Genomic DNA, 26832 nt, shown 5'->3' on the forward strand with positions numbered 1-26832 from the left:
GTCAACCCATATTTCCTTAGATCCTGTTATAACAATCGCAAGGTCATAAAATAGGTCGTCATATCGACTTAAATAAGAATAAAATCATACACAGTTAATTGTTTTAATATTTCATGATGTGAGTCTCTCATCTCTACATGTTACATCATAACTGTAGAAATAATACATGTTGCTATAGTGTCAGCTTTCCTATTTAATATGAGACAGGCATTACCTGTGAATGGGAGCGAAGTCTGTATGAATTATTTTTTTTGTAACTTACATATTTGTTAAAAAAAAAAAAGAAACGGAAATACCATAACGTTTCCGATTTTGGTTCTGTTGTTAGGGATTTAAATGTGAAGTCATTTAAGTTATGACGTCATGTTCAATGTAAACAAAGTAACGCAATGCATCAGCTAACGTTAATTCATATCATAGACAAAGAATTTTATAAAATGAAATATTGGTATTGTGTTCCTTGAGTTCCTATATTTTACTAGACTACTCAAAGTCTCACGACAACGAGACCAGAAGGAGAAAGTAGATTTCTGCGTTCTGCGCAAATGCGGGAATTAAAAAAAGCGTCAAATAAAATTTGAATGATTTTGAGTTCATTAGTACAATGAAAATTTGGGATTTTCACGATTTTTTTTGGATTTTTTTTGGATTGATTTTTCTACTGTAATAGGGGCCTTCGTCCCCATATTAAAGTTGTGGTGATGCTTCTTATATAATTATAAGTAATCTCCATTTAGGATAAATGTATACACTGGCTAACTCTCCAAAGGAATTCCGGAAAGAATCCTGTTTGGTGGATTTGTAATGTTCGAAGTTGAATCATGTTCTCCCTAGTCAAAATTGATTGGGTCCAATAGTCCATTTGCCAATTATCAATTCGATTCTGTTATTACACACATTTTAAACAAATAAATTCCCTTTGCCGATTGAAGAGTGGTTCTATACTGGACAGAATTGTGCCCTGGTCATTGCATTTGTAATTTTGGAAGTGAAATCACATGCTCTAGTTAATACACATTCTCTTTTAGCATGTTTAAGGTCATAATTTGTTCTTATAACATAGGTATTAAAAAGATGTGGTATGACCGTATGATTGTCAATGATACAACTCTTCACAGGAGACCATATGACACAGAAATTTACAACTATAGGTCACCATACAGCCTTCAACAATGAGCAAATCCCATACCGTATAGTAAGCTATAAAAAAACCTGAAATAACAAATGTAAAGCAAACGAGAAAACTAATGGCCTAATTAATGTACCCCAAAAATCATGAAAAACTAAATATGTAACACAGCAACAGATTTGTTTTTAAAATGGATGCAATGATTCCAGATAAATTTACACTTAATAATATTAATCCACAAGCTAGCCTGAAGCTCAATTTTATGAAAATTTTAGTGGGATTCTGTTGGCTTGTAGAGATGAACTGTACAAGCCTGTGATGTTCTTGATGATAAATACAACAAAATTACAAAATGTCAATTTAAGCATAAAGCCATTGTGATTGTTTTCAATATTTTACAAAATGTTTTAGTACAGTACTACATGTAGTGTATTACAAACACAGTAGCAGATTGGTTTATACATGTATTGGTGACCCATTGATTTTATTTGAATACAAATTAAACAGATATTTACATGTTATCATGGTACATGTAACAAAATATCAATTTTTACATGTATTAGGAAAAATCTATGTATATCAGTCAGGGGACTTACTTAAAAAAGTGATTTTTAAATCACTTATTAAAGTACAAATTCAAAGTTTTGTCACAAATTGTGATTTTGTAGTTTTACCAAAATTTTAAACACATAGGTTTAAATAATGTCTTTTCATTAGTAAAATTGAAAAAAATGACCTTTTTGCTTCTTTTAAGTGGCAAGGTTTATGCTTTTAATGCTATCATTTAGCTGCAAATTCTATTTTAGTTGAAAAAATGCTATAATAATGGCTTTACATAATGAACTGATACTTTTTTAGCAGATTTTTCCCAGCAGTGGGAGTATTTTTCCTGTGAAGTTCAAGGTTTCATCTTTCAGATTATGTAATAAAATTCTACTGTTTGCGATAAAAATTTCACTGTTCAGGGGTGTTGAAATTAGTGGGGGTTATTAAAATAATGATATTTAAAGAAGTGATTTTTGGGAAGGAAATTGAGGTATGATACTTAACATACCCGTAGCCAGGGGGCGTTCGGGGGGTTCGGACGAACCACTCTTTGAAAACAAATAATGACTGTTAAAGTCAACGTTCATGACGTTCTGTTCGAATTGTGACTGTTAAAGTCAAGTTTTTGAGGCCAATGAACCCCCCTTTGGAAATTCCTGGCTACGGGCCTGCTTAAGCAAGTGATTTTTATGTCATTATCCTAGATTCAGTACAAGGTCATCACCTGAAATGACCTGGTCATCCTATCAACACAGATGTTGGTTCTGATAATTTTAGAAACATAATTAGTCCCTGTATCATTAGTATTCTATATTTAAAGCTACAATAAAATTAAATCACTTCTTCTAGTGATTAATTTGTACTACTTAAATAGGTGATTATTAAAGAAAGATAACTCTAACTTCCAACATTTGTGGAAATCTTGTTACTTAAATGAGTGATTTTCTAAATCACTCATTTTAGTAAGTCCCCTGACTGTATATGATCGATGATTTAATGTTTAAGGACAGTTTTAGCATTTTATGACTGTTTTTCAATTTGTCTGCTTTCTATTCAAAATGAAAAATGTTCTGTCTATTGTGATATAATCAAATTTAAGAAAAAATGAAAAGACTAAGAAAAGGCATTATTTTGTGATAGTTCATACTGCAGTTGTATGCAAAATCTAATTAATATCTTTGATAAGTTTATGTTCAAAATAAACTGTAAACCAACGAATGTTTATCATGTTTATCAGCGATTAATTTTGCGACTTCATGGATCAGAACAATATCCCAACTCAAAAGTGGTTTCAAGCCTGTCAAATAAATACATACATGACATATCCATATCTTTTAATTTTTTCTTCAGAAAACCCCTTCCAGCGTTTGGTGCAAACAGCTAATATTGGAGGCAAAGACTACAAATTCTTCAATCTGTCAGCATTAAATGATCCGAGATATCGTGAGTATAATTTAATGGTGCAACAATATTACATGAAAAACCTTGAACATTTTATTTCTGTCATTGTCAGCACAGAGTTTGTAGTAGGTGAGTTTAGTGTTGCACCAAAGCCTCCATGATGTCTATTGTATGTAAGTCCTACAAGCTATGTACAGAGAATTCATTTACAGGTATTTTCAAGACTAAAGAAAAAATGTATTTTCCTGTATATATTTGGTCTCATGGTTTTGCTAAAATCTGCATACAAACCTATAGCAAAATTATTCATCATGAAGATTTTAATTTTAAGTTCACCAATAATCATGAAAATTGGTTTACCCCTAATAATTTATGAATCTGCAATATTATTAGACTAAAATGAGTGTATTTTTTAAGATAGTTAAAATGCATTGAATTTGAATTACAAACCTCAAAGACATTTTTGAAATACACAAATGTATTGCATGTATTGTGTGTACATAAAATTGAGAATCGAAATGCCTAATGTATCAAAGAGACAACAACACAACCAAAGAGCAGATAACAGCCGAAGGCCACCAATGGGTCTTCATTAATGTATTCTGCTGTGAGATCAAATTATTAAACATGTTAAAGGGAGGGAAGAGTTTACTGCATCAAAAGTTCTGTTCAATTGTTCAAGGTATCCTTTACATAAATTACTGGGTGAAAGGAAACACTGAATCTGATGACGATTCAAGTTTTTTGTATTTTTTAGAAAAGCTTCCTTATTCCATCAGAGTACTACTGGAGTCAGCCATCAGGAACTGTGATGATTTCCAGGTACTACAGAAAGATGTGGAACATATTCTGGACTGGGAGAAAAATCAAACCAAAAATGTGGAAATTCCTTTTAAACCAGCCAGGGTCATCTTACAGGATTTCACGTAAGTAAAGGAAGAATATGCAATGGTTCTACAAACAAAATTTCAGTTTCTAGTGGTCTAAGTAGCTCAGCTACATTATCACTAGCCAGTCAACCCTGAGTCTGAGATTGTGAGTTGTAACCCTGCACCTTGAAGTTTGTTGGGGTTGACTTCAATCAGAATTGACTAGGATTGTCAGTTTTCTTGGTAAAAATTGGGGGTTTTCTGAACGGCAATCCAGCTTCGTCCACCAATATAAACTGACTGAGACGGTATAGGCCTAGAGTGTTGAAAGTATTGTCAACCACTAACAATAAATCTATATATCTGATATGAACCTCAAATTTCAAAGATGTTACCACTAATTCTTTAAACAACTTAAAACAGACTTTAAAATGTAAAACCACTGAAAATTAATGACTCCACAGCACATTTATTTAAAATGATGAGTGGGAACCATTCAATATTTTTAGTGTGAAATTTGTTCATTATATTTACAGTGGTGTACCAGCAGTAGTTGATTTTGCTGCTATGAGAGATGCTGTGAAAAGGCTTGGAGGTGATCCACAGAAAATCAACCCAGTGTGTCCAGCTGACCTAGTTATTGACCACTCTATACAGGTGGATGTCTCAAGGAGGTATACATTTTATAATTAGGCTAGTACAGTCAATCAATATTTTATAATGCATAGTTACCCATCCCAAATATTCCTTTCTATAAATATAACCAGTTTATCACCTATAGTTAAAATATTCGTTTCAGAATCCAAAGTCTTTTGGGTAAATTCATTGTTCGTAACCAATAATATCTGTTTGAATTTCCATTGTTTAAGAGGTTTCTTAGGAGGTGAATACATTTGAAAATATTACCAAAAATGCATAAGATTCTAAATCACTCTAAATTCAGCAATTATTGCGTGCATTTATTATTACAATTTTGTCATTTTAAACTAAAATGTGGTTTTAATTTTTGCTATATTGAGAAAAATCATTTTTCACAATAATAAAAACATTGCAATAATTTCTGAATTTACTTAGTCAATTGAATTGCACCTTTGTCTTCCATTACCATGATTACAGTACCGGTACTTTTTTTAAAAAGAAAAAAATGAATGTCCTTAAAAGTTTATTACTTGGTAAAATTTTAATTTCTGACTCAATCAAAAAAGGTGTTGTTCTGAAAAGTACATCTGTCAACATGATAAAATTCTTTAGGGAAGCAAGAAAATCCAAACATGTAGTTCAGATCAAGTATGCTAATAACTTAAGTTTGTGATATAGTTCATTAATCAATTTGAAAGACTATAATACATTAAATTATAAGTTTTAATTGAGGTTCTGCTTCTAATTTTTGACAAGATTTGGTTGCATTTTGAAAAAAAAAAACTTATGTTGATTATCATTCATTATCTGAATTAAAATGGTCAAAACATGAATTTTTTTTTGTAAATCCAATTTTGTATTTTTTTCATTTAAATTCCCACCTGCACAGTTAACCAGTTCTTGCATGTTTTATCTATTAATAAATTGTCCTATATAATGATTATTTCATGTAAATCAGGTGCTTGGGTAGGTGAGATTGTTTTGTCCATAAATGGACAAATATATATTCCCCCCTTTTCTCTTTTTTTTTTTAAATATTCGTATATAGTCAGCTGCTGATAATAACTTTTAAAAAAATGATCTCCTCATTTAATTCGCTCTCAGCAACTTTGCAACCTAACATCTTCATTTGAAAAAAAAAATCAATTTGCTTAAAAGTGACCTTGTGATCTAAGGCAATTATTAAACATGACCTTGTGACCTAAGGGGAGTAACCTAGTAGAGCCCCTAATAGTAACATCACCTTAGGTAGACCCTCTTAGTGTCGTTACTAACTGTGATTAAGCCTTTTTTTTTTTAAATTTGATGATGATCATCTAACACAGCTTTTTTAAATATATTTATGCTGATTTTTTGTAAAAACAATAATAAAAAAAGCAAGACATTACAATTAGTATAATTATGATGCTTAGTTTCTGAAACTTTTTTTAAAATATGATAAATATCATGAATATTGAATATTGATATGCAGTATTGGAAAAATGTTGTGTATTAAATGATTTTATAGGAGCAAAATAATCATGATAATATCAATAAATATTTAAGATCTTATTATGTGCGGATGTGAGTGAAAAAAAAATAATTTTGTAAAATTCAAGATTTTTTTTCTCCTTACAGTACTTTGAGATTCTCCCCAAATCCTGGAGGAGGTCAGCCCAAATGTTTGAACTGTGAAGGTCCTTGCTCTGATAAAATTTGTCCATTTCATGGCCACAAAACATCTAGGTTGGTAGCCATAGTTACAAGATGTTTGATTGTTGTGTTAATTTGTCATATGTTTACATAATATTAAGGTAGAACGTGGGGAAATATCTTCATAAAAGAGGAACTGTTTGTTAATTTTCAATAGTATATGAACAGGGCAGTCAGTTGTTTCAAAAACATAAAACAAATTGTTTCAAAATTTAGTACTCAGAATTCTTGGATTTTCTATCTTAAATGAAGATGCTTCCCTACTTTTTACATTCTAATCAGGTTTTAATTCTGACTTTATAAGAATATTCTTCATAATACTGATATTTAAGTGTGTCTTATATATAATGAAATTAATAGGTTAAGTGTTGTAGGTTGCAATGCTCAAGTAACATATGATACATGTACAAATATATTTGAAAATGGAAATTGTCTGCCTATTTTATAATAATCAGAATGTCTTTAAAACACAATGACATTTATATACATGTATATTTGTTTATGTCCTGCTTGATCTGGTAAAATTAATTCAGTAATATGAACATAGACTTGGTCAGGTAAAATTATTTACAGTAATAATGAGAAAACCCTACTACAAATGTACTTTGTCATAAAGTCTAAACATGCTAAAGGGAACTCATCTGCTGTTTGTTCGCTAATTTATTCCTTTTGCTTCTTTCATTGTGCATTTTATTCAGATTTATTGTTCTTTCATTATTACTTTTTTCTTGTAATTAAGAACATTCACTTTTAAGATGAAATTTTATTTTAAAGAACATAAACTTGTTAACAAATTCTCAATGGAAATCTTTTTAAACTGAAAATTTTCAAATGATATTTTTTAAAAGTTGTGTTTCATTTGATAAACACACCCTTAATTGTTAATAATAAAATGTTGGTTATGTATGAAATGATGTCCTATTATGGTCTATTTTGACACTATAAATTGTTTTGCTTTATTACAGTGCTGACGCTTTAGAACAGAATCAGGAATTAGAATTTACAAGAAATAAAGAAAGATTTGTATTTTTGAAGGTGAGTAGAAATTTATCGGTTCTATATTAGGGCTAGTCCATTAAAATGTATGTCAGAGGGTAGGAAGGGACTCAAAATATCCTTTCAGCCAAAAACCATTTTTTAGATAATTTACATTTTGGTAAAGATCAATGACTCACATTTATTAATTAAACTACCCCACCCTTGCTATAAGCCTTTTTAAAGAAAAAAGTGTTGTTATTGTAATGTACCTATTTTCATGCCTTATAAAGGTATGGAAAAAAACTTATACACTGCATTATAAAATGTAGTTAGTATCCAAATGTTTTATTGATCAGAATAATAATAGACATGACAAATGTGTGTTTGTTACTTACATAAAAGTAAAAGTTTGTTTTTCTTTTCAGTGGGGAGCAAGGGCTTTGAAGAATATGTTGATAGTACCTCCAGGATCAGGGATAGTTCATCAGGTTAACTTGGAGTTCCTTGCCAGAGTTGTTTTTAATGATAATGGGACATTGTATCCAGACAGTTTAGTGGGAACAGATTCTCATACAACTATGATCAATGGTTTAGGAGTTGTCGGCTGGGGTAAGTTATTCCTCTTGATATGACACTGGATTTAGGCCACCATTTTACTATTAGAATAAGAAGATATGGTACAAGTGCCAATGAGACAACTCTCTACCAAATGACATAAGCCTGACAACTGTCTATATTGTTTTCTAACAATGAACATGAAGTTTGCGGTGCACCAGATGGCAGGGATTTAGGCAGTCATGTAACAGGCCAGAGTCGACAGTATTGACAACTCCATTTTTTTATGCAACTATGAAATTTTCCATTCTGACTGTTTTTTCATATCGGTTTTTTTTTTGCATTCAAACTGTACCATGTGTACTTGTAAATCCTTTACTTTTATGGACATCATGTTGAACAATTTTGACTGCACATGTTATTTTGTAGGTGTCGGAGGGATTGAAGCAGAAGCTGTGATGTTAGGCCAGTCCATTAGTATGGTGCTTCCTCAAGTTGTTGGTTACAAATTGACCGGAGAAGTTGACCAAATGACCACATCAACAGATGTTGTCTTAACAATAACTAAGGTAAAGTTTCAATTAAATTGTTTGAGCCAAAACATAAGGCAGACGACACCACTTTATAAATATGCCTGCATGAAACAAAAATATGTCAGAAAAAGAGGGTCTCATATAACGCATTATAGTATTAAATGCATTTTATACGAAAAGAAAAGGGCCAAAATGGTGTATCGTCTTATTACATGTCTACTCGTGTTGTAGAAGTTGTGCATCTGCCTCCCTGTTTTATGATCAACACTTAGCTGTCACTAGGCAAAGAACATTTTTATGTTTATGCTTTAAAATATTTTTCCAAAAACTGAATTTTTAAATGCTAGAAAACTTATTCCATTCATCAGTAAAATAAGGAGCAATAAAACTTTAAAAAAAATCTTTTTATAATAATATTATTTTAATAAGAGTATTTATAGCAAATGTCTGCTTCTCAATATTTTGTATTTTGATACCATTATTTTTGAAACTTCCAGGTTTAAATGATACATGCATATGGTTGAGATCTCAAAAAACATGTATGCCCTTTCCACATTTGATCAAAAGAATGTTGTCTTTTTTTAGCACTTAAGGCAGATTGGTGTGGTTGGAAAGTTTGTAGAATTCTTTGGACCTGGTGTTTCTAAGTTATCCATTGCTGACAGAGCCACGATCTCAAACATGTGTCCTGAATACGGTGCTACTGTAGGATACTTCCCTATTGATAATAAAAGTCTGGAATATTTATTACAAACAGGTGAGTAATTCTTTTATATTTTCTTGAATTAAAATTCACCCAAAGTTTTAAATTATAAATCTACGGGAGCATGGAAACCAAAAGGCGTCCAAAAGAATAATAAGTACTGTCTAAAGCAAACTTCATAAACGTTTAATCCTGCTGCAAATGTTTGCACCTGTCCTAAGTCAGGAATCTGATGTACAGTAGTTGTCCTTTGTTTATGTAATTTATACGTGTTTCTCGTTTTTTTAAATTTTATATAGATTAGACCGTTGGTTTTCCCGTTTGAATGGTTTTACACTAGTAATTTTGGGGCCCTTTATAGCTTGTTGTTCGGTGTGAGCCAAGGCTCCGTGTTGAAGGCTGTACATTGACCTATAATGGTTTACTTTTTTTAAATTGTTATTTGGATGGAGAGTTGTCTCATTGGCACTCACACCACTTCTTCCTATATCTATTCCTTTATGCTTATTGCAGTGCATCAATAGTTTTAAAAAGCACAATTACTTTAGATACTGTCAATTCTGAAAATTTTGCATATAAAAATGAATGTGGTATAATTGCCAATGAGACAACTATCCACCAAAGTTCAAATGAAGTGGATGTAAGCAATTACATGCAATCATATGCCCTTCAACAATGAGAAAAAGTTATACTGTATTGTTGGCTATTGGAGGCATGCATTTATTATTGCGCTTTGTGAACAATTGATCAAAATGCAGGTTTAATTATTGTGATATCAGGAAATATTACATACAAACAATTTTATTTTGAGTGCTTGTTTTTCATTTTACGATACCTTTATATTTACTATAATAAAAACAATGCAAACATTTATGAATTTGGAGTACTCTATTTACTTTATAAATTTCTCATACTTTATCTTTCAGGGAGAAGCAATGAACAGATCCAGTTTATAGAGCAATATCTACGATCTATTACTATGTTCAGAAACTATAAAGATCAAAATGAAGATCCTGTGTTCTCAGAGGTATAACATTATATTAAGTTGGTACATAACACTACAGGGAGATAACTCTATAAAAATCGGCTGAATGTTTTAATTACATTCTATTGTTATAAAGGAAATATTAAGCTTCTCAATGATCAAATAAGTGTGTATCAAACTGCTATGTATCCAATGAATTTTAGCCGATAGAGTGTGTGGGTTATGTTTTTTGAAATTTTTTATATTTTCGTCAAAGGTTCAAATTTTAAATTTTGTCATAATTTTATGAAAATCAAACAAGTCAAATTAGTTTTACATGGTATTTGGAACAAATTTAGTCACCAGCACAAATCTCCCCTGGTTAGAACTGGAAGGAGTCGATTCATATCTTCTTGAAAATATGTTTTAACCGATTTCATAAATATTTATGCAATTTATTCATTGAAATGTTTTTATATTAAATGGCAACTGCCATAATTATATACCTGTTCTTTATTTTGGACACATTTTTATTTGATATGAGACAAGGAAATGGAATGTGTGACTATTTTTACAGGTAAACAGATTTAAAACTCCTGATTCTATCTTAATATTTTTTTTTTTAACTATTACAATTTGTAACTTTAAAAAATAGATAGCTGAAATTCAAAAAAAAAAATGCATCATGAAATGTATAATCTTTCTTTTTTCAGATATATGAGCTGGACTTGTCAACAGTGAGGGCCTGCTGTTCTGGACCAAAGAGACCTCAGGATAAAGTGTCTGTCACAGACATGAAGTCTGATTTTACACAATGTCTCAACAATAAAGTTAGCTTTAAGGTAAAATGAACAGAACAAGAGTTAGTGTGATGAAATATTTACCAGCCATTTTAAAACAATAGAGCATTATAATGTAATATGCGTCATGTTCAGTTTTTATTTTTATACGACCACAAAAATTTTAATTTTTTGGTCGTATATTGCTATCACGTTGGCGTCGTCGTCGTCGTCCGAATACTTTTAGTTTTCGCACTCTAACTTTAGTAAAAGTGAATAGAAATCAATGAAATTTTAACACAAGGTTAATGACCACAAAAGGAAGGTTTGGATTGATTTTTGGGAGTTTTGGTCCCAACATTTTAGGAATTAGGGGCCAAAAAGGGCCCAAATAAGCATTTTCTTGGTTTTCGCACTATAACTTTAGTTTAGGTGTATAGAAATCTATGAAATTTTGACACAAGGTTTATGACCACAAAAGGACGGTTTGGATTGATTTTTGGAGTTTTGGTTCCAACAGTTTAGGAATTAAGGGCCAAAAAAGGGCTCAAATAAGCATTATTCTTGGTTTTCGCACAATAACTTTAGTATAAGTAAATAGAAATCTATGAAATTTAAACACAAGGTTTATGACCAAAAAAGGAAGGTTGGGTTTGATTTTGGGAGTTTTGGTCCCAACAGTTTAGGAACAAGGGGCCCAAAGGGTCCAAAATTGAACTTTGTGTGATTTCATCAAAAATTGAATAATTGGGGTTCTTTGATATGCCGAATCTAACTATGTATGTAGATTCTTAATTTTTGTTCCCGTTTTCAAATTGGTCTACATTAAGGTTCAAAGGGTCCAAAATTAAACTAAGTTTGATTTTAACAAAAATTAAATTCTTGGGCTTATTTGATATGCTTTATCTAAACATGTACTTTGATTTTTGATTATGGGCTCAGTTTTCAAGTTGGTCCAAATCAGGATTCCATATCAAGTATTGTGCAATAGCAAGAAATTTTCAATTGCACAGTATTGCACAATAGTAAGAAATATCTAATTGCACAATATTGTGCAATAGCAATTAATTTTCAATTGGAGTTATCTTTCTTTGTATAGAATAGTAGTTGATAATATATGTTGGAAATTTGCCAGACATGACTATGATGTCATTTTCTATTTTTATTTGCCAATAACTTTATGTAAATAACTTTCATTGGAAATTTGCCAATATAAAATGTTGCTGATGAAGCTTTTTTTCCTTATCTTATCTAAAATGTTTTTAGATAATGTATGTTGGACATTTGCCAGACATGACTATGATGTCATTTTCTATTTTTATTTGCCAATAACTTTATGTAAATAACTTCATTGGAAATTTGCCAATATAAAATGTTGCTGATGAAGTTTTTTTTATTGTTTTATACAATAAACAATGTATATTCACTTTTACTACCAACCAATCTTTACCATTCAGTGATAACAAGCACTTTATTTTACATTTTAATATTTTATGATGTATTTAAAAGAGTAGTTATTGTTGCAAACTCCATTAGAAATTTGAATTGATATCAGTTTTGGAAAAAGGGAAACGGGGATGTGAAAAAAAAGGGGGTGGTTAAATTTTTCTCATTTCAGATTTCATAAATAAAAAGAAAAATTCTTCAAACATTTTTTTGAGAGGATTAATATTCAACAGCATAGTGAATTGCTCAAAGGCAAAAAAAAAATTTCCAGTTCATTAGACCACATTCATTCTGTGTCAGAAACCTATGCTGTGTCAACTATTTAATTTTAGATTTAAATAAGTTTGAAGAAGAAATCTTTAATTGATTTGTAAAATCTTGACATTTGTTTTGTGTAAAAAAAACCATGTAATGTCAAAAATTTGATCACAATCCAAATTCAGAGCTGTATCACCCTTGAATGTTTTGTCCATACTTGCCCCAACTGTTCAGGGTTCGACCTCTGCGGTCGTATAAAGCTGCGCCCTGCGGAGCACCTGGTTGTGTTTTGGAAGAGGCAGTTAAATCTATGCTGTTTTCTTTGGTCGTGTGACACTACCTTGAGTTATGCATTTAAATTGACAGTGAAATGTTTTTGTTAATTTCAGGGTAAAATGCCTACCTTAATATAGGTAAAAATATCTATAATAATCATTGATCAGTAGGAACTATTATTTACATATTCAGGACGAAAATATATTTAATGTGTATCAGGTTTTAAAGTATTTAAAAATCAAACTTTGGTATGTCAGAATGAAAGGATTTATTTCAATTAGACAATAACCTAAAAGAAAAATTTATAGTATTTTTTTCTTTCAGGGCTTCGCAATACCGTCAGATAAACAATCAACTACTGTACCAATTGTCTATGAAAACAAAGAGTATACATTGTCACATGGTTCTGTTGTCATAGCAGCCATTACTAGTTGTACAAATACCAGCAATCCATCAGTCATGTTAGGAGCAGGTGAGTAACCTCCCTTTGTAAAGAATATATATAAATATAAGAAGATGTGGTATGACTGCCAATTAGACAACTATCCGCCTGATACTTAATGACTTAGATGTAAGCAACTATAGGTCATGACATAGCCTTCAATAATGAGCAAACCGTTTACCTTATAGTTATCTATAAAAACCCAGCAATGACCATATCTAAGAAAAAAAAATATTGTCAGGAAGTTCTATTGTCATAACAGCCATTTCTAGAACAAATACTAACTATCAATCAGTCATGTTAAAAGCAGGTGAATAACCTCCCTTTTAACAGTATATGATCAACATTGGGAAAACATTCTGTCGTCCTGGTAGTCATTAATAAACATACAATTACTGGACTGGTTTACTCAAAACTATGGATAAAGGAGTAGGTTCGATAAGGCCCTAAAATTTTATTGACCAATATTACAATGAATCATAGCTAATACAGTGACTAGATAGAAAATAAGTCTATTTTTTGACAATTTACATTCCTGTGTTATATTCATGACGTCACAAACAGTACTCATTTTGATTTTCCACGAAAAATTTAATGAAAATGGCTAAATTTCTATTGATTATTGGACAGGAAACATAGAGCGCATATGTCGACAAATAAGATCTTTGTAAATATTGTTTGTAATGACATTTTACATGTCTAACTTGAATATTTAGTTTGTCCACACCTGAGCTCTATGTTTTCTGGTCCTAAATTTGGCTGAAATCTGGCTGATTTTGTCAAATTTCAACAAAATCTCTTATTTTGACCTAATTTGGATGTAAGAATGAACGCTTTAGAAAACAAATTGACAGAAATAGTTCTATATATCTTTCTCACATGTCTTTAAGTCAACTTAAAACATTTTTTATTTTGTTACATTGAACTTATATGGCCCTTATCGAACTTACTCCTTTAGCATAGTGGATAACTTCCTTTGCATGCATGCCATTAAAGGTCGCACATCATCACATGGTTCTATTGTCAAGGTAGTCATCTAGTCATCAGTTGCGTAAGAAGAAATAAATATACTGTAAAATCAAATACAAATACACATGACCAATATCTAGAATGTATACACTGGACGTTAAGCAACCATCTATCAATCTAGAATGTATTGTTTCTGTCTTAGATTTATGTGACCTTAAACATAAGAAGAAAGATACATGTTCTATATATATTTGTTTTGTTTTATTTTTAGGACTTCTAGCAAAGAATGCAATAGAAGCAGGACTATCTGTGAAACCATACATCAAAACAAGTCTGTCACCTGGCAGTGGAGTTGTGACCTTTTACCTCAGAGATAGTGGTGTAACTCCATATCTGGAAAAACTAGGGTGAGTAAATCAAAACAAGTCTGTCACCTGGCAGTGGAGTTGTGACCTTTTACCTCAGATATAGTGGTGTAACTACATATCTGGAAAAACTAGGGTGAGTAAATCAAAACAAGTCTGTCACCTGGCAGTGGAGTTGTGACCTTTTACCTCAGATATAGTGGTGTAACTACATATCTGGAAAAACTAGGGTGAGTAAATCAAAACAAGTATGTCACCTGGTTGTGGTTTGGTGATCTTTTACCTCAGAGATAGTAGTGAATGTGAATATGTAGCGTTTTCATCAATAGAGGTACTTTGATATAATAATAATAATAATAATAATAATAATAATAATAAATTCTTTATTTAAAGAGGGTAAACACAGTTAGTTACAATTACTAATCTTCCCTGAGGCCCTCATATACATGTATACAATACAAGTATAAAAAAAAGAAAAGAAAAGAATAATAATAATAAAAGAAAAAAGCAAACATACAACATATAAACACAATTGTATAGACATAATAGTTCAATGTACATGTACCATGATTAAAAGATATAAAACAGTTACAGATTGCATGTATTTAATGATACTGTGCATGATGTGGATTTAACCAAAAAGAGTCTAACGGTATACACGGTATACCAATATTTATACCAATACTATTATTACGAACACGATATGTAAATGTATAATAGAAACTAAAGACACAATGAGTTATATATTTGTATTTTAGGTTTTCAGTGGTAGGTTATGGTTGTATGACTTGTATTGGTAACAGTGGACCATTACCAGAACAGGTTGGGGAAGCCATAGAAAAGGTAAATTTAACTGTTTGCTGTCAGGATCTCTTTACAGCCTTCCATAAGCGAATTATAATATATACAAGTTGAATTTGATGTAGAAAACAGTAGGGTAAAACCTATGTGATAGCAATATTTTAACAGTTGTGTCTTGATAATTTTTAAGAATATCATACTATTTGGTAAGTTTTCTCTGGTCCTGAGACTAACCTTTATCTACATATTTGACTGTACTGGACGCTTTCAGTTTCAGTTGACCACTTAATCATAAGCAAGTGAAGTAGCTTTTTGGTTCAAATTACTGTAAATTCAGAAAATATTGTGAGTTTTCTTTAATGCAAAAAATGCAACCTGGTGAGCATCGCAATAATAAGAACTCACATTCTGATTCTGATGCATATATTTCTGTATGCAGATTTTTCTGAAATAAACCATCAAACTGGCATTTTGTCCTAAAACTGCAATAAAAAATGCATCCCATAAATTCTTAATGAAGTAATATTTTGACATTTTTAATTACAGGGAGATTTGGTGACATGTGGTGTACTCTCAGGTAACAGGAACTTTGAAGGGAGAATCCATCCTTTGACAAGAGCTAATTATTTAGCCTCACCTCCATTGGTTATAGCATACGCATTAGCTGGAACTGTTCTTATAGACTTTGAAACAGAACCTCTAGGTAGGTCAAGTTTGGTGCTTGTCAATGTCATAAACAGGGAATGTTTTTAATTGAGAAACTCACACTTAAGAATGTGGCAGGTTTTAACATGTTTGTGCACCCTAATCAGGGAATAGTACCAGCTAAAAAAAATCAAATATTCGGATGTCAAGAGTTCTTTAAAAAAATTAATGGGTTGTACTTTTGTAGAAAGATAGCCTGGTATAACATGTACAGTTATAATCAATTAAAAGTTTATGCAGACATATTTCAGCAGGGTAACATAAAAGGTGCCTCACTTTCATGGTGACATTATGGATTTTAGATGTTAGTGAGAATTAAGACTACGAAATATTTTTGAATCTGATATATTTTATTGCAGGAACAAATTCTGAAGGTAAACCAATATTTTTGCATGACATCTGGCCAACAAGGAGTCAAATACAGGAAGTAGAAAAAGCAGTAGTGGTGCCATCTATGTTCAATGATGTATATTCTAGAATACAGGTAATTAAAAACTGCAAAAACAAAAACTTCAAACCTAGGAATATATACCTTCCAATGAAGCATTGTCTTACCAAAAAAAATATTTAAAAAGACAACAATGATCGATAAATGAAAAATCTCATGGCTGTGTGCAATGCATTTAAATTGGCATTGATATTTTATGTGGGATAATTTTGGTAGTAAAATGCCTTCAGTGAACATCCTAAAAATTGAGACACAAGTCAAAACACCCTGACATTTGAATTTGTTCTTCTTTAAGTCACTCATTCTCAAATAGACCAAATTGTTAGCTTATTTTTTACTTATTTTGAATTTTAAGCTTGAATGTCTGTTTGGTATCTTTCGTCTCTCTTTTATACATATGAGCTATATATAAATTTGACCTCTTGACCCATTAAGAACCTTATACATATGTTGTAAGTTTATTCATTTTATTATTACAGAAAGGGAACACCAGATGGAATAGTCTAGAGGCTCCCGAGGGGATGATATATCCATGGGATGATAAATCTACCTATATCAAATCACCACCGTTCTTTGAAACAATGGTAAGTCAGTTACTGAATAACTATTTCTAAATCTAATGCATTCTGGGTAAATCTTGGTGGATCGATTTATGACCTGTACTCACAGTACCTCAATTTTCATCAATGTACTAGATTTTTTTTTAATTATACCCCTGCTTTAAAAAAGGGGGGTATACTGTTTTACCTCTGTCTGTCCATCCATCCTTCCGTCAGTTTGTCCGTCCCATGAATATTTTACGTAGCATTTTTCTCTGGATTTACATTACAATGATTTCTGAAATTTGGTTTCAGGGTTTATATAAGTCAGCTATACTGTGTGATGCGTTTTCAGATTCATCCCTTGACATCTTCATGCTTACCGAACACTTGTATGATTTAACACATGATAGCCAAGTTGAAAATTTTCATCACATTTTTCTCAGGAACTACAATACAAGGATTTCTGAAATTTGGTTTCAGGGTTTATATAAGTCAGCTATACTGTGTGATGTGTTTTCAGAGTCATCACTCGACAACTTCCTGTTTACAATGGTTTACCGAACACTTGCAAATTTTACAATATTAATATTATCCACTTGCAGGGAGGGTATCATCAGTGAGAAGTAGTTCACAGTTTCACTTGTTTCATTTAGGAGACAATATTTTATGCATGGTTTATTTTGTTGTAAGATGTTGTAAACAATTATGTTGATGATTGACTATGGGTTCCTTGGATGAATGATTTATTTATATAATACAGATACATTTTGTACTTCAATTTCATTGGCATGTTTTAAAAATCATACTTTTTTCAGCCAAAATTGATTTTTTTTCCTAATTGGTAAAATACTTGTACACAATGATATATTTCTATCTGATTGGCAAGAAAATATTTCTTTTAAATTACAGGGGAAAGATCTTCCTGTAGTTGAAGGTGTGAAGGATGCTTGTGTTCTATTAAATTTTGGTGATTCTGTCACAACAGACCATATCTCGCCTGCTGGTAGTATAGCTAGGAACAGTCCAGCTGCCAGATACCTAGGATCGAAAGGGTGAGTAATGTTACAGATCTGAAGGTAAATGTAGCTGTAAAATGACTGTTGACTCATTATACCAAAAAATAAGACAATAAATAAATAATACGTAATTCTGAAATGATGTGAGTTCGTGGTAGAGTGGTTAAGACCGCTGGCTACATTGCTGAAGGTCCCAGTTCGATTCTCACTTGGGGTGCAAAAATATCAGTACATCAGAAGGGTAATTTTCACTCTCTTACACACATCGCTGGTACCCAGACCAGAGTTTAAACAAGAATGGTACTTTGGGGTCCTCGGTTGGTCAAAGTTGCTCCCAACTTTGACCTGGAGATCAATCTCCTGATATCTCTCGGGTTTGTCTGTTTCTGCCGAGTGGCACAGTGATTCTCTCCAAGCACTATGGCTTCTTCCGCCATAATAACAGATACTGCCCGGTTTTCAAAACATTCCTGTTGTGGGTTGGGGATTGTCCTTGAACATTGTAAACGCTTTAGTGATACATCTCCAGGGGTGTGGAAATATTTGTTGTGAGCACTTGTCCCCGGGCAAGTGAAACCTAAAATTTTACTTGTCCGGAAAAAAATTTACTTGCCCTGATGATCCCAATAAATATTGAAGTATTTCTTGTTAGCTAATATATGATTCTAACTTAGCACTGTTGTGCATCACAAACAAATGAAATCTATTTGTTTATATGTGTAAAAAATTAGGAAAGTAGGAAATGGGTTAACATCAATGGGACAGAAACCTAACAGCAAACCAACCAATGAAAGGACATGTAAAGGACAATTTTACAGCAATAAAAATTGTAGCCAGTAGGTACATATACTAAATTTGAGGACAGTGATTGAAGAAATGTAAACTAAATAATAGATAAACTACTGATTTTGTGGTGTTTCTCTTAACTGACACACTTGTTTTTTTCTTGATTATTTATTATTGTCTTAATGGGCAATTAAAGCTTCCCCTCTATTTTCCACTTTGACAACACATAATGTTGACCTTTCATCTATAAATAAGACAAAAACTTAATTTATTTTCCGAATTTCCATAGATAGCCAAGGGCAATCTGATATCCATGATGTCTGAAATTCTCGCTTCCGTTTTTATTTTTAAATACTCTGTGTCCTCCATTTGCAATTAAGGTTTTCTACTCGACTTATGACTCTTTTTGTCTTGCTTGCCCACCTTTTTATTAAGTATTTATCAATCTGAATCTCGATTAAAAAAAATTAAAGAAATGGCACTTCCGGTAAATGATGGATAAAACCTAATCGACTCTCCCGGGTCAACAGACAAAGCCAATGCAATAATACGCGACTCGGGTTCGCATACTTATTTTTATTTATTTTGATAATCGATCTATTTCCGGTATTATGTTATATTTATCATCATGAACATTATGTTTTTACTTGTTGACCATTGGTTTCTTTTACATAAATTAAACATCTTTCTACGTTTTGAAATTAATTTTATGTTTTTGTTGGATTTGAACTTTGTCTTGTATATTTTTTTACTTGTCCACGGGCAACTAAGACAAAAATAATTACTTGTCCGTTTGTTCAAATGTACGAGTCGGGCGAGTCGGGCGAGTCGGGCATAGCATTTCCACACCCCTGATCTCCATTAATCCATAGGGAGTGTACTTGGATTCCACTGTGCTCTCAAGGGGTTCTTTGGATATCAGAGGAATTTATGTTTTCATACATATCGTCTATCTAAGGAATATTATTGAATGCCAGACAACTTGAAACTGAATTATAAGATTATATAGTAGGGTACAATCTCCAATCATCTGAACATAGAATTATGAAAGTTAAAAATATTTGTATATCATTTGATTATTGTTTGCTTTTCTTCTTCAGATTAACAGCTAGAGAATTCAATTCCTACGGTTCCAGGCGTGGTAATGATGATGTTATGGCCAGAGGGACATTTGCAAATATTAGATTAGTTAATAAATTTGTTGGTAAACCTGGAGCTAGGACAGTCCATTTACCATCAGGACAAGAGGTAAATAATAAAAGCATACACATAAATAAGTTTAAGCTGTTCCAGAAAAAAGTTACATTATTCTTTGAGGCACTGTTAGTCCTTGTCAACAGTAAAAATTTTAAAATAAAATGATAATGTGTTTTATGCCCCCAATATATAGCAGAGGGTCATTAAGTTTTACTCTTGTCTGTGTGTACATCCATCAGTAGGTCCTGGGTTCTTTTCTCCAACTTATTTTTGCCTTAACTAATTGTTATGAATACACAATGCTGATTACCACAAAACACGAATCAAGTTCTATTTTTGGTGGTATCACTTTTATTGTTCTGGAGTTATGCACCTTTACATATGGAAATTATAGCTGCATTTTATGTTTTCATTTTCTTATTTAAGTTTGCCTCAACCAAATGTTGATAAATATGCTTACTTTCACAAAACTCATCAAATATGAATTTGGATTGCATCACTCTTACTATCTTGAGTTATTTCCCTTTATAAAGTTATATGGTCCCATGGACACCGTCCCTATTTATTTAACATCTGATTAGCAATAAAGTATGGTTAGGAACATGTAAATCTTAGCTTTGCTCTTATTTTTTTTTCTGGCCTTAGAAAATTGTGTAGAAAAGTTGCACAATTTTATTTATGCATTCTTACTTGACTTGTAGAATAAAACTTGAGGTAAAGTTGTAATACCACCATTGATTTTCCCCTATTAGTCTTTGTTAAATTGGCACTTTTAATTAAAAAAAATGTACAGTATTTACTTTTATTTCAACCAAAGAAATACTTTGCATGTATAAAGTTCAATTCTTTCCAGTGCTACAGTGAAAATTTCACACTGCATTTCATTGCATATAAGAAAGTAACCATCACCGGAAGTAAACAACCCAATTTTTACACTGTTATTTACTGGTTACCTGCTTTGGTAACTATGTAACCTTAACTTTCCAAAATATTTTTATAAGACCATCAAATCAAGAAGGAATGATGTTTTCAGACACCCAACATACATGTTTATGACTCAGAAAAACTTAAGTGCATTGAAATGCAGGGTTAATTTTCTACAACTGTCAAATTCAAGGGAATATTTTTTTAGACCTACTTTCGTATACAACCGGATGTGACGTACCATGATTTGGTGATAGTACACCTAAATGTCTTTGTATAGAAACATAAGTCAAAATGTTTTTTTTATGATGTTTTTTTTTCTGTACAAAATTTGGTGACCATTTATTGTTCCTTATGATAGTGACTACTCATATTGTTTCTTAATATAAGTACTGAACCTCATTTTTTGTTGGGGTTTGTGTTGCCCAGTTTTCTAAGTTAAGTTTTGTATAAGATTATTCGTCCAAATGGGGTTTTTTTTCTTCAGTTTTGCCATGACGTCTTTTCTTTTTTAAACTTGTTATTTGTACCTTTCTTATCTTTTTCCTCTTTTATTTTCATTATGAATGAAATGTTTTGATACATGTTTTCAAAAAAAGTGATTTGTATCAACATACTATTTTCAGATGGACATCTTTGATGCAGCTCAAAGATACAAGACTGAAAATAAAACTGTGATAATTTTGGCGGGAAAAGAATATGGTTCAGGATCGTCCAGAGACTGGGCAGCCAAAGGTCCATGGATTCTCGTAAGTGTAACAGTAACGTTGATTTAGGAAAAGTCTGTTTATATTGAAGCATGGATTCAAGGATTTGATTAATTTTGCAAATATGTATACATGAACTTGTATCTTGCTACACATCAACCATTTTTTCAACATAAGTGCATCAAACCGACTAAAAACAAAAAAAAACATGAATATATTAAATCCACAGTAATTGTTATTTTATTTGAAGGCAAAATATAAAGCAAAACTATACCTAGGCCACACCAATTTAATTTCTTGTTCTGCGGATTTTTGGACTCCAAAAATTGGGGTGAGCGAGCGATTTGAAAATTTTAATAAAAAAATATTTATTTTGCAAATTTTTGAGGCGAAGCTTGAAAAGTAAAGGCGAGCGATTATATTTTTTTTTTGTAAACATAAAATAGTAGGTTTTGACAATATTAAAACTTGATTTATCACTTGTACTTTGACATTTCTTTAATTTATGAAGTATTTTCCCCTGTTCACCAATAAATAATTGAATAATTAGATTTGGTATATGTATGTGTGCCAATTAATGAGACAATTCTCCATCCAAGTCATAATCAGGTTGGGAACAACCCCTCAATTTTATAAATATCCTTTTTATGAGGGGCCAATATAAGTTGCAATATATGTTTTTGTAAATAAAACTTTTTAGTACAAAAGAGCTCATATTTTCCCAAAGACGATATATCTATCTGGTATTAAATGGTCAAAACATGCCCAAGAATTTTGTAATATTCCTGGACTTAGGCCATGTTAACACATTTACTTTAATATTATTCAAAATAAATAATATCATAAATAATTCTCTTTAAGAATATAGTAATGTTGTTTAAAATTATTTAAATATGATGTATTTCTCCTCTCTTTTAGCTATTTTTTTTAAGTTCTTCAAAGGATTTGTATAGTAACACTATGCAAATCCTTGGTATTTCTTCAAGTTTCTTTTTTACAACAGTAAAATGACCCCATATGTGCCCTTCTGAGGGATAATAGCAAATACAGGTCATCTGGTCATAGTACGTACGGCAGAGCTTTGACCCAGACCAAACAGCAAGCTATAAGGGACCCCAAAAATATAAGTGTACACAATTCGAACAGGAAAACCAACGATCTAATTTATATATATACAAACGGGAAAATACCAAATAATATTTATGAACATCAACGAACGATATCTAACTGCTGAACGACAGGCCCCTGAATCAATCAGGACAGGTGCATAAACATGCAGGGGGTATGGATAGTTTTGTATCGCCAACATATTGCAGTTGAAGGCATTTCTTTCCGAAGTTCTTTGAAGTTTATTTCTAACAACGAACATAATTTGATAGGGTATCTAAGTAAGGGGGAAGGAAACCAATGTTTTGTTCTGTACAGGTATTTTCTTCTGTTTTCTATTTACATCGGAACACTCCCATTTGGGATAAATGGGTTTCATGCTGAATCAAATATTATCACAGACATTGACACAGTGCAGTGGCGGATCCAGGGGGGGGGGGGGGGGGGGGGTGTTCTGGGGGTTGGAACCCCCCCCCCCCCTTTTTTTTGGCCGATCAATGCATTTGAATGGGAGCATATAGTACAAACCCCCCCTTTACTCTGGGTTGGGAACCCCCCCTTTTTAAAATGACTGGATCCGCCACTGCAGTGTACTTGGGTGCTTATATGTTTATAATCTTTATAAATACATGTTAGATTGTGATTATAAAAACAAGTGCAAATATCTGTTTATAATATTTACAAAAAAAAAAAACCAGATGCTCCGCAGGGCGTAGCTTTATACGACCGCAGAGGTTGAACCCTGAACGGTTAGGGCAAGTATGGACACAACATTCAAGCTGGATTCAGCTCTAAATTTGGATTGTGATTAAATAGTTGACACAGCATAGGTTTCTGAAACAGAATGAATGTGTTCTAATGAACTTAAAATTTTTGTTTCTCTTAGAGCAATTCACTATGCTGTTGAATATTAATCCTCTCAAAAAAATGTTTGAAGAAATTTTCTTTTTTATTTATGAAATTTCAAATGAGAAAAATTGAACCCAATTTTTTTAATCACATCCCCCTTTCCCTTATTCCAAAACTAATCTCAACTAGATTTGCGATTGCAAGCAATAGCGGATGGCACCCTTCCCCTATTGCCAGGTGAGCGGTAGCCATGGTAACGGCGGCCCTTTCGGAAATTCCAAACTCAAAAGTCAAGTCTACATTAGCTGAGCAACATTTGTTATAAGTTTCAATAAATTTGAAGCATTTTGAAGTTTTTTGTATTTTTGCTGTTTCCATGGTAACGGCGGCCATTTTGAATATTCCAAAGTCAAACCCCCGCTGCAATTTTTTCCCTCCACAATCATATACCATTTAATGTCTCTAGAATAAATTAAACATTGATGTTCTAGAATGTTCTGTGAAAATTCAAAGTTTTGACCTTTTTGCATTGTTTCCATGGTAACAACAGCGATTTTGGAAATTCCAACGCCAAATTCCACATCTTCCAATGTTGCTCATCGTTACTGTGAAGTTTCATTAAGTTTGGAACATTTTGAGATTTTTGAATTTTTTGGAGTAGTTTCCATGGCAACATAGTAGTTCCAATGAGTGCCAAAATCATCCAACACCTGTATATAGTGGGCACCTACATTGTATTAAAATATAATGATTCTGAGTTAAATAGTATCCAAAAAGTTCACCAAAACAAAAAACTGGATTTTTTCACATTTGTTCCGTTTCCATGGTAACGGCAGCCATCTTGAAAGTGCCACCCCCAAAAAGCAAATCTTCATTTGGTGGTTAACAAAATGGGATAGTTCCATCTTCTTGTGGCCATTCATATGAGAGTTCCAGACTGGACAAAAATGTGTGGAAGAAAAATAATAAAAAAAACAAAAAGAAACGTAGAATAACAATATGTCACCCAAACTCCGTTTAGGGTGCCATAATTAAAATTTCTAATGGAGTTTGCAACAATAACTACTCATTTAAATACATCATAAAATATTAAGATGTAAAAAAACTGCTTGTTATCACTGAATGGTAAAGATTATTTTAATTTATCAGTTGGTAGTAAAAAGTGAATATACATTGTATATTGTATATAACAAAGATTTAAGTTGATTCTGGACAAAGAAAGATAACTCCAATTAAAAAAAAATCTTGCTATTGCACAATATTTACAATTAGATATTTCTTGCTTACTATTCTGGACAAAGAAAGATAACTCTAATTAATTTTTTTTTTGATATTTCACAATATTGTGCAATTAGATATTTCTTGCCATTGCGCAATACTGTGCAATTGAAAAGACTTGCTATTGCACAATACTTAATATAATAATTTTAGATCCTGATTTGGACCAACTGGGCCCATAATAAAAAATCTAAGTACATTTTTGAATTCAGCATATCAAAGAACTTCAAGATTTCAATTTTTGTTAAAATCAGACTAAGTTTAATTTTGGACCCTTTGGACTTTAGTGTAGACCAATTTGAAAACAGGACCAAAAATGAAGAATCTACATACACAGTTAGATTTGGTATATCAAAGAACCCCATTTATTCAATTTTTGATGAAATCAAACAAAGTTTAATTTTGGACCCCGATTTGGACCAACTTGAAAACTGGGCCAATAATCAAGAATCTAAGTACATTTTTAGATTCAGCATATCAAAGAACCTAACTGATTCATTTTTTGTCAAAATCAAACTAAGTTTAATTTTGGACCCTTTGGACCTTAATGTAGACCAATTTGAAAACGGGACCAAAAGTCAAGAATCTACATACACAGTCATGACAGTTAGATTCAGCATATCAAAGAACCCCAATTATTCAATTTTGATGAAATCAAACAAAAGTTTAATTTTGGACCCTTTGGGCCCCTTATTATGTTGGGACCAAAACTCCCAAAATCAAACCCAACCTTTCTTTTATGGTCATAAACCTTGTGTTTAAATTTCATAGATTTCTATTTACTTATACTAACGTTATGGTGCGAAAACCAAGAAAAATGCTTATTTGGGTCCCTTTTTGGCCCCTAATTCCTAAACTGTTGGGACCTAAACTCCCAAAATCAATACCAACCTTCCTTTTGTAGTCATTAACATTGTGTTTAAATTTCATTGATTTCTATTTACTTAAACTAATGTTATTGTGCGAAAACCAAGAATAATGCTTATTTGGGCCCTTTTTTGGCCCCTAATTCCTAAACTGTTGAGACCAAAACTCCCAAAATCAATCCCAACCGTTCTTTTGTGGTCATAAACCTTGTGTCAAAATTTCATAGATTTCTATTAACTTAAACTAAAGTTATAGTGCGAAAACCAAGAAAATGCTTATTTGGGCCCTTTTTGGCCCCTAATTCCTAAAATGTTGGGACCAAAACTCCCAAAATCAATACCAACCTTCCTTTTGTGGTCATAAACCTTGTGTTAAAATTTCATAGATTTCCATTCACTTTTACTAAAGTTAGAGTGCGAAAACTAAAAGTATTCGGACGCCGGACGCCGACGCCAACGTGATAGCAATATACGACGAAAATTTTTTCAAAATTTGCGGTCGTATAAAAAATGGTGCGGGAAATTGACACAATAACATTTCTGGATGTGGGAAGCGGGAATATAAAAAAAATTCTGCTTTGAAAAAATTAGGTGTGCGGGCGGGTTTGTCGAACAAGGAATTAAATTGGTGTGGCCCTATCATAAAAATCCCACACTTTTTGGTAATGAAATATTGCAAATTTGTAATTCCAGGGTATAAGAGCTGTGATTGCTGAGAGTTACGAGAGAATCCATCGTAGTAACTTGGTAGGAATGGGTATCATACCATGTCAGTATTTAGAGGGCCAGGATGCTACTTCACTAGGATTAACAGGGAAAGAGTCGTACACAATAGAAATACCATCAGATATACAACCTGGACAAGTTACTAATGTTAAGGTTTGTACTTATAGGCCAAGGACCAGTATTTTAGAGGGCATAATCATAGAAAAAAGGCCATTTTGTGTGTAGCCTTTTTTACAACAGATAATTCTTTTACAATCACAAAATTTTATGTAAATAGTCCCATTTTCTGGGGTTTTTTCAATACCCAAAATCAACTTCCTTATTGTAAAGAGTTTC

General features: G+C 32.0%; 1 protein-coding gene across 2 annotated transcripts in view; it reads left to right on the forward strand.

Moving 5' to 3' along the window:
- The window catches only part of LOC139495959 (cytoplasmic aconitate hydratase-like), a 29180-nt gene that overhangs the window by 189 nt on the left and 2159 nt on the right, over nt 1–26832 (forward strand). The window contains exons 2-21 of one of the 2 annotated variants that reach the window (XM_071284384.1): nt 3026–3118; nt 3834–4002; nt 4482–4619; nt 6202–6309; nt 7242–7311; nt 7680–7863; nt 8239–8378; nt 8928–9099; nt 9972–10072; nt 10723–10851; nt 13093–13240; nt 14451–14586; nt 15303–15387; nt 15892–16048; nt 16410–16534; nt 16978–17082; nt 17950–18092; nt 19943–20090; nt 21590–21712; nt 26464–26649. In XM_071284384.1, the coding sequence (XP_071140485.1) occupies nt 3026–3118; nt 3834–4002; nt 4482–4619; nt 6202–6309; nt 7242–7311; nt 7680–7863; nt 8239–8378; nt 8928–9099; nt 9972–10072; nt 10723–10851; nt 13093–13240; nt 14451–14586; nt 15303–15387; nt 15892–16048; nt 16410–16534; nt 16978–17082; nt 17950–18092; nt 19943–20090; nt 21590–21712; nt 26464–26649 (2660 nt within the window). The remainder of the gene's footprint in view (nt 1–3025; nt 3119–3833; nt 4003–4481; nt 4620–6201; nt 6310–7241; nt 7312–7679; nt 7864–8238; nt 8379–8927; nt 9100–9971; nt 10073–10722; nt 10852–13092; nt 13241–14450; nt 14587–15302; nt 15388–15891; nt 16049–16409; nt 16535–16977; nt 17083–17949; nt 18093–19942; nt 20091–21589; nt 21713–26463; nt 26650–26832) is intronic. The other variant, XM_071284385.1, reaches the window with a different exon arrangement.

The sequence above is a fragment of the Mytilus edulis genome, chromosome 11 (genome assembly GCF_963676685.1).
Source record: "Mytilus edulis chromosome 11, xbMytEdul2.2, whole genome shotgun sequence".
NCBI classification, from domain to species: Eukaryota; Metazoa; Mollusca; class Bivalvia; order Mytilida; family Mytilidae; genus Mytilus; species Mytilus edulis.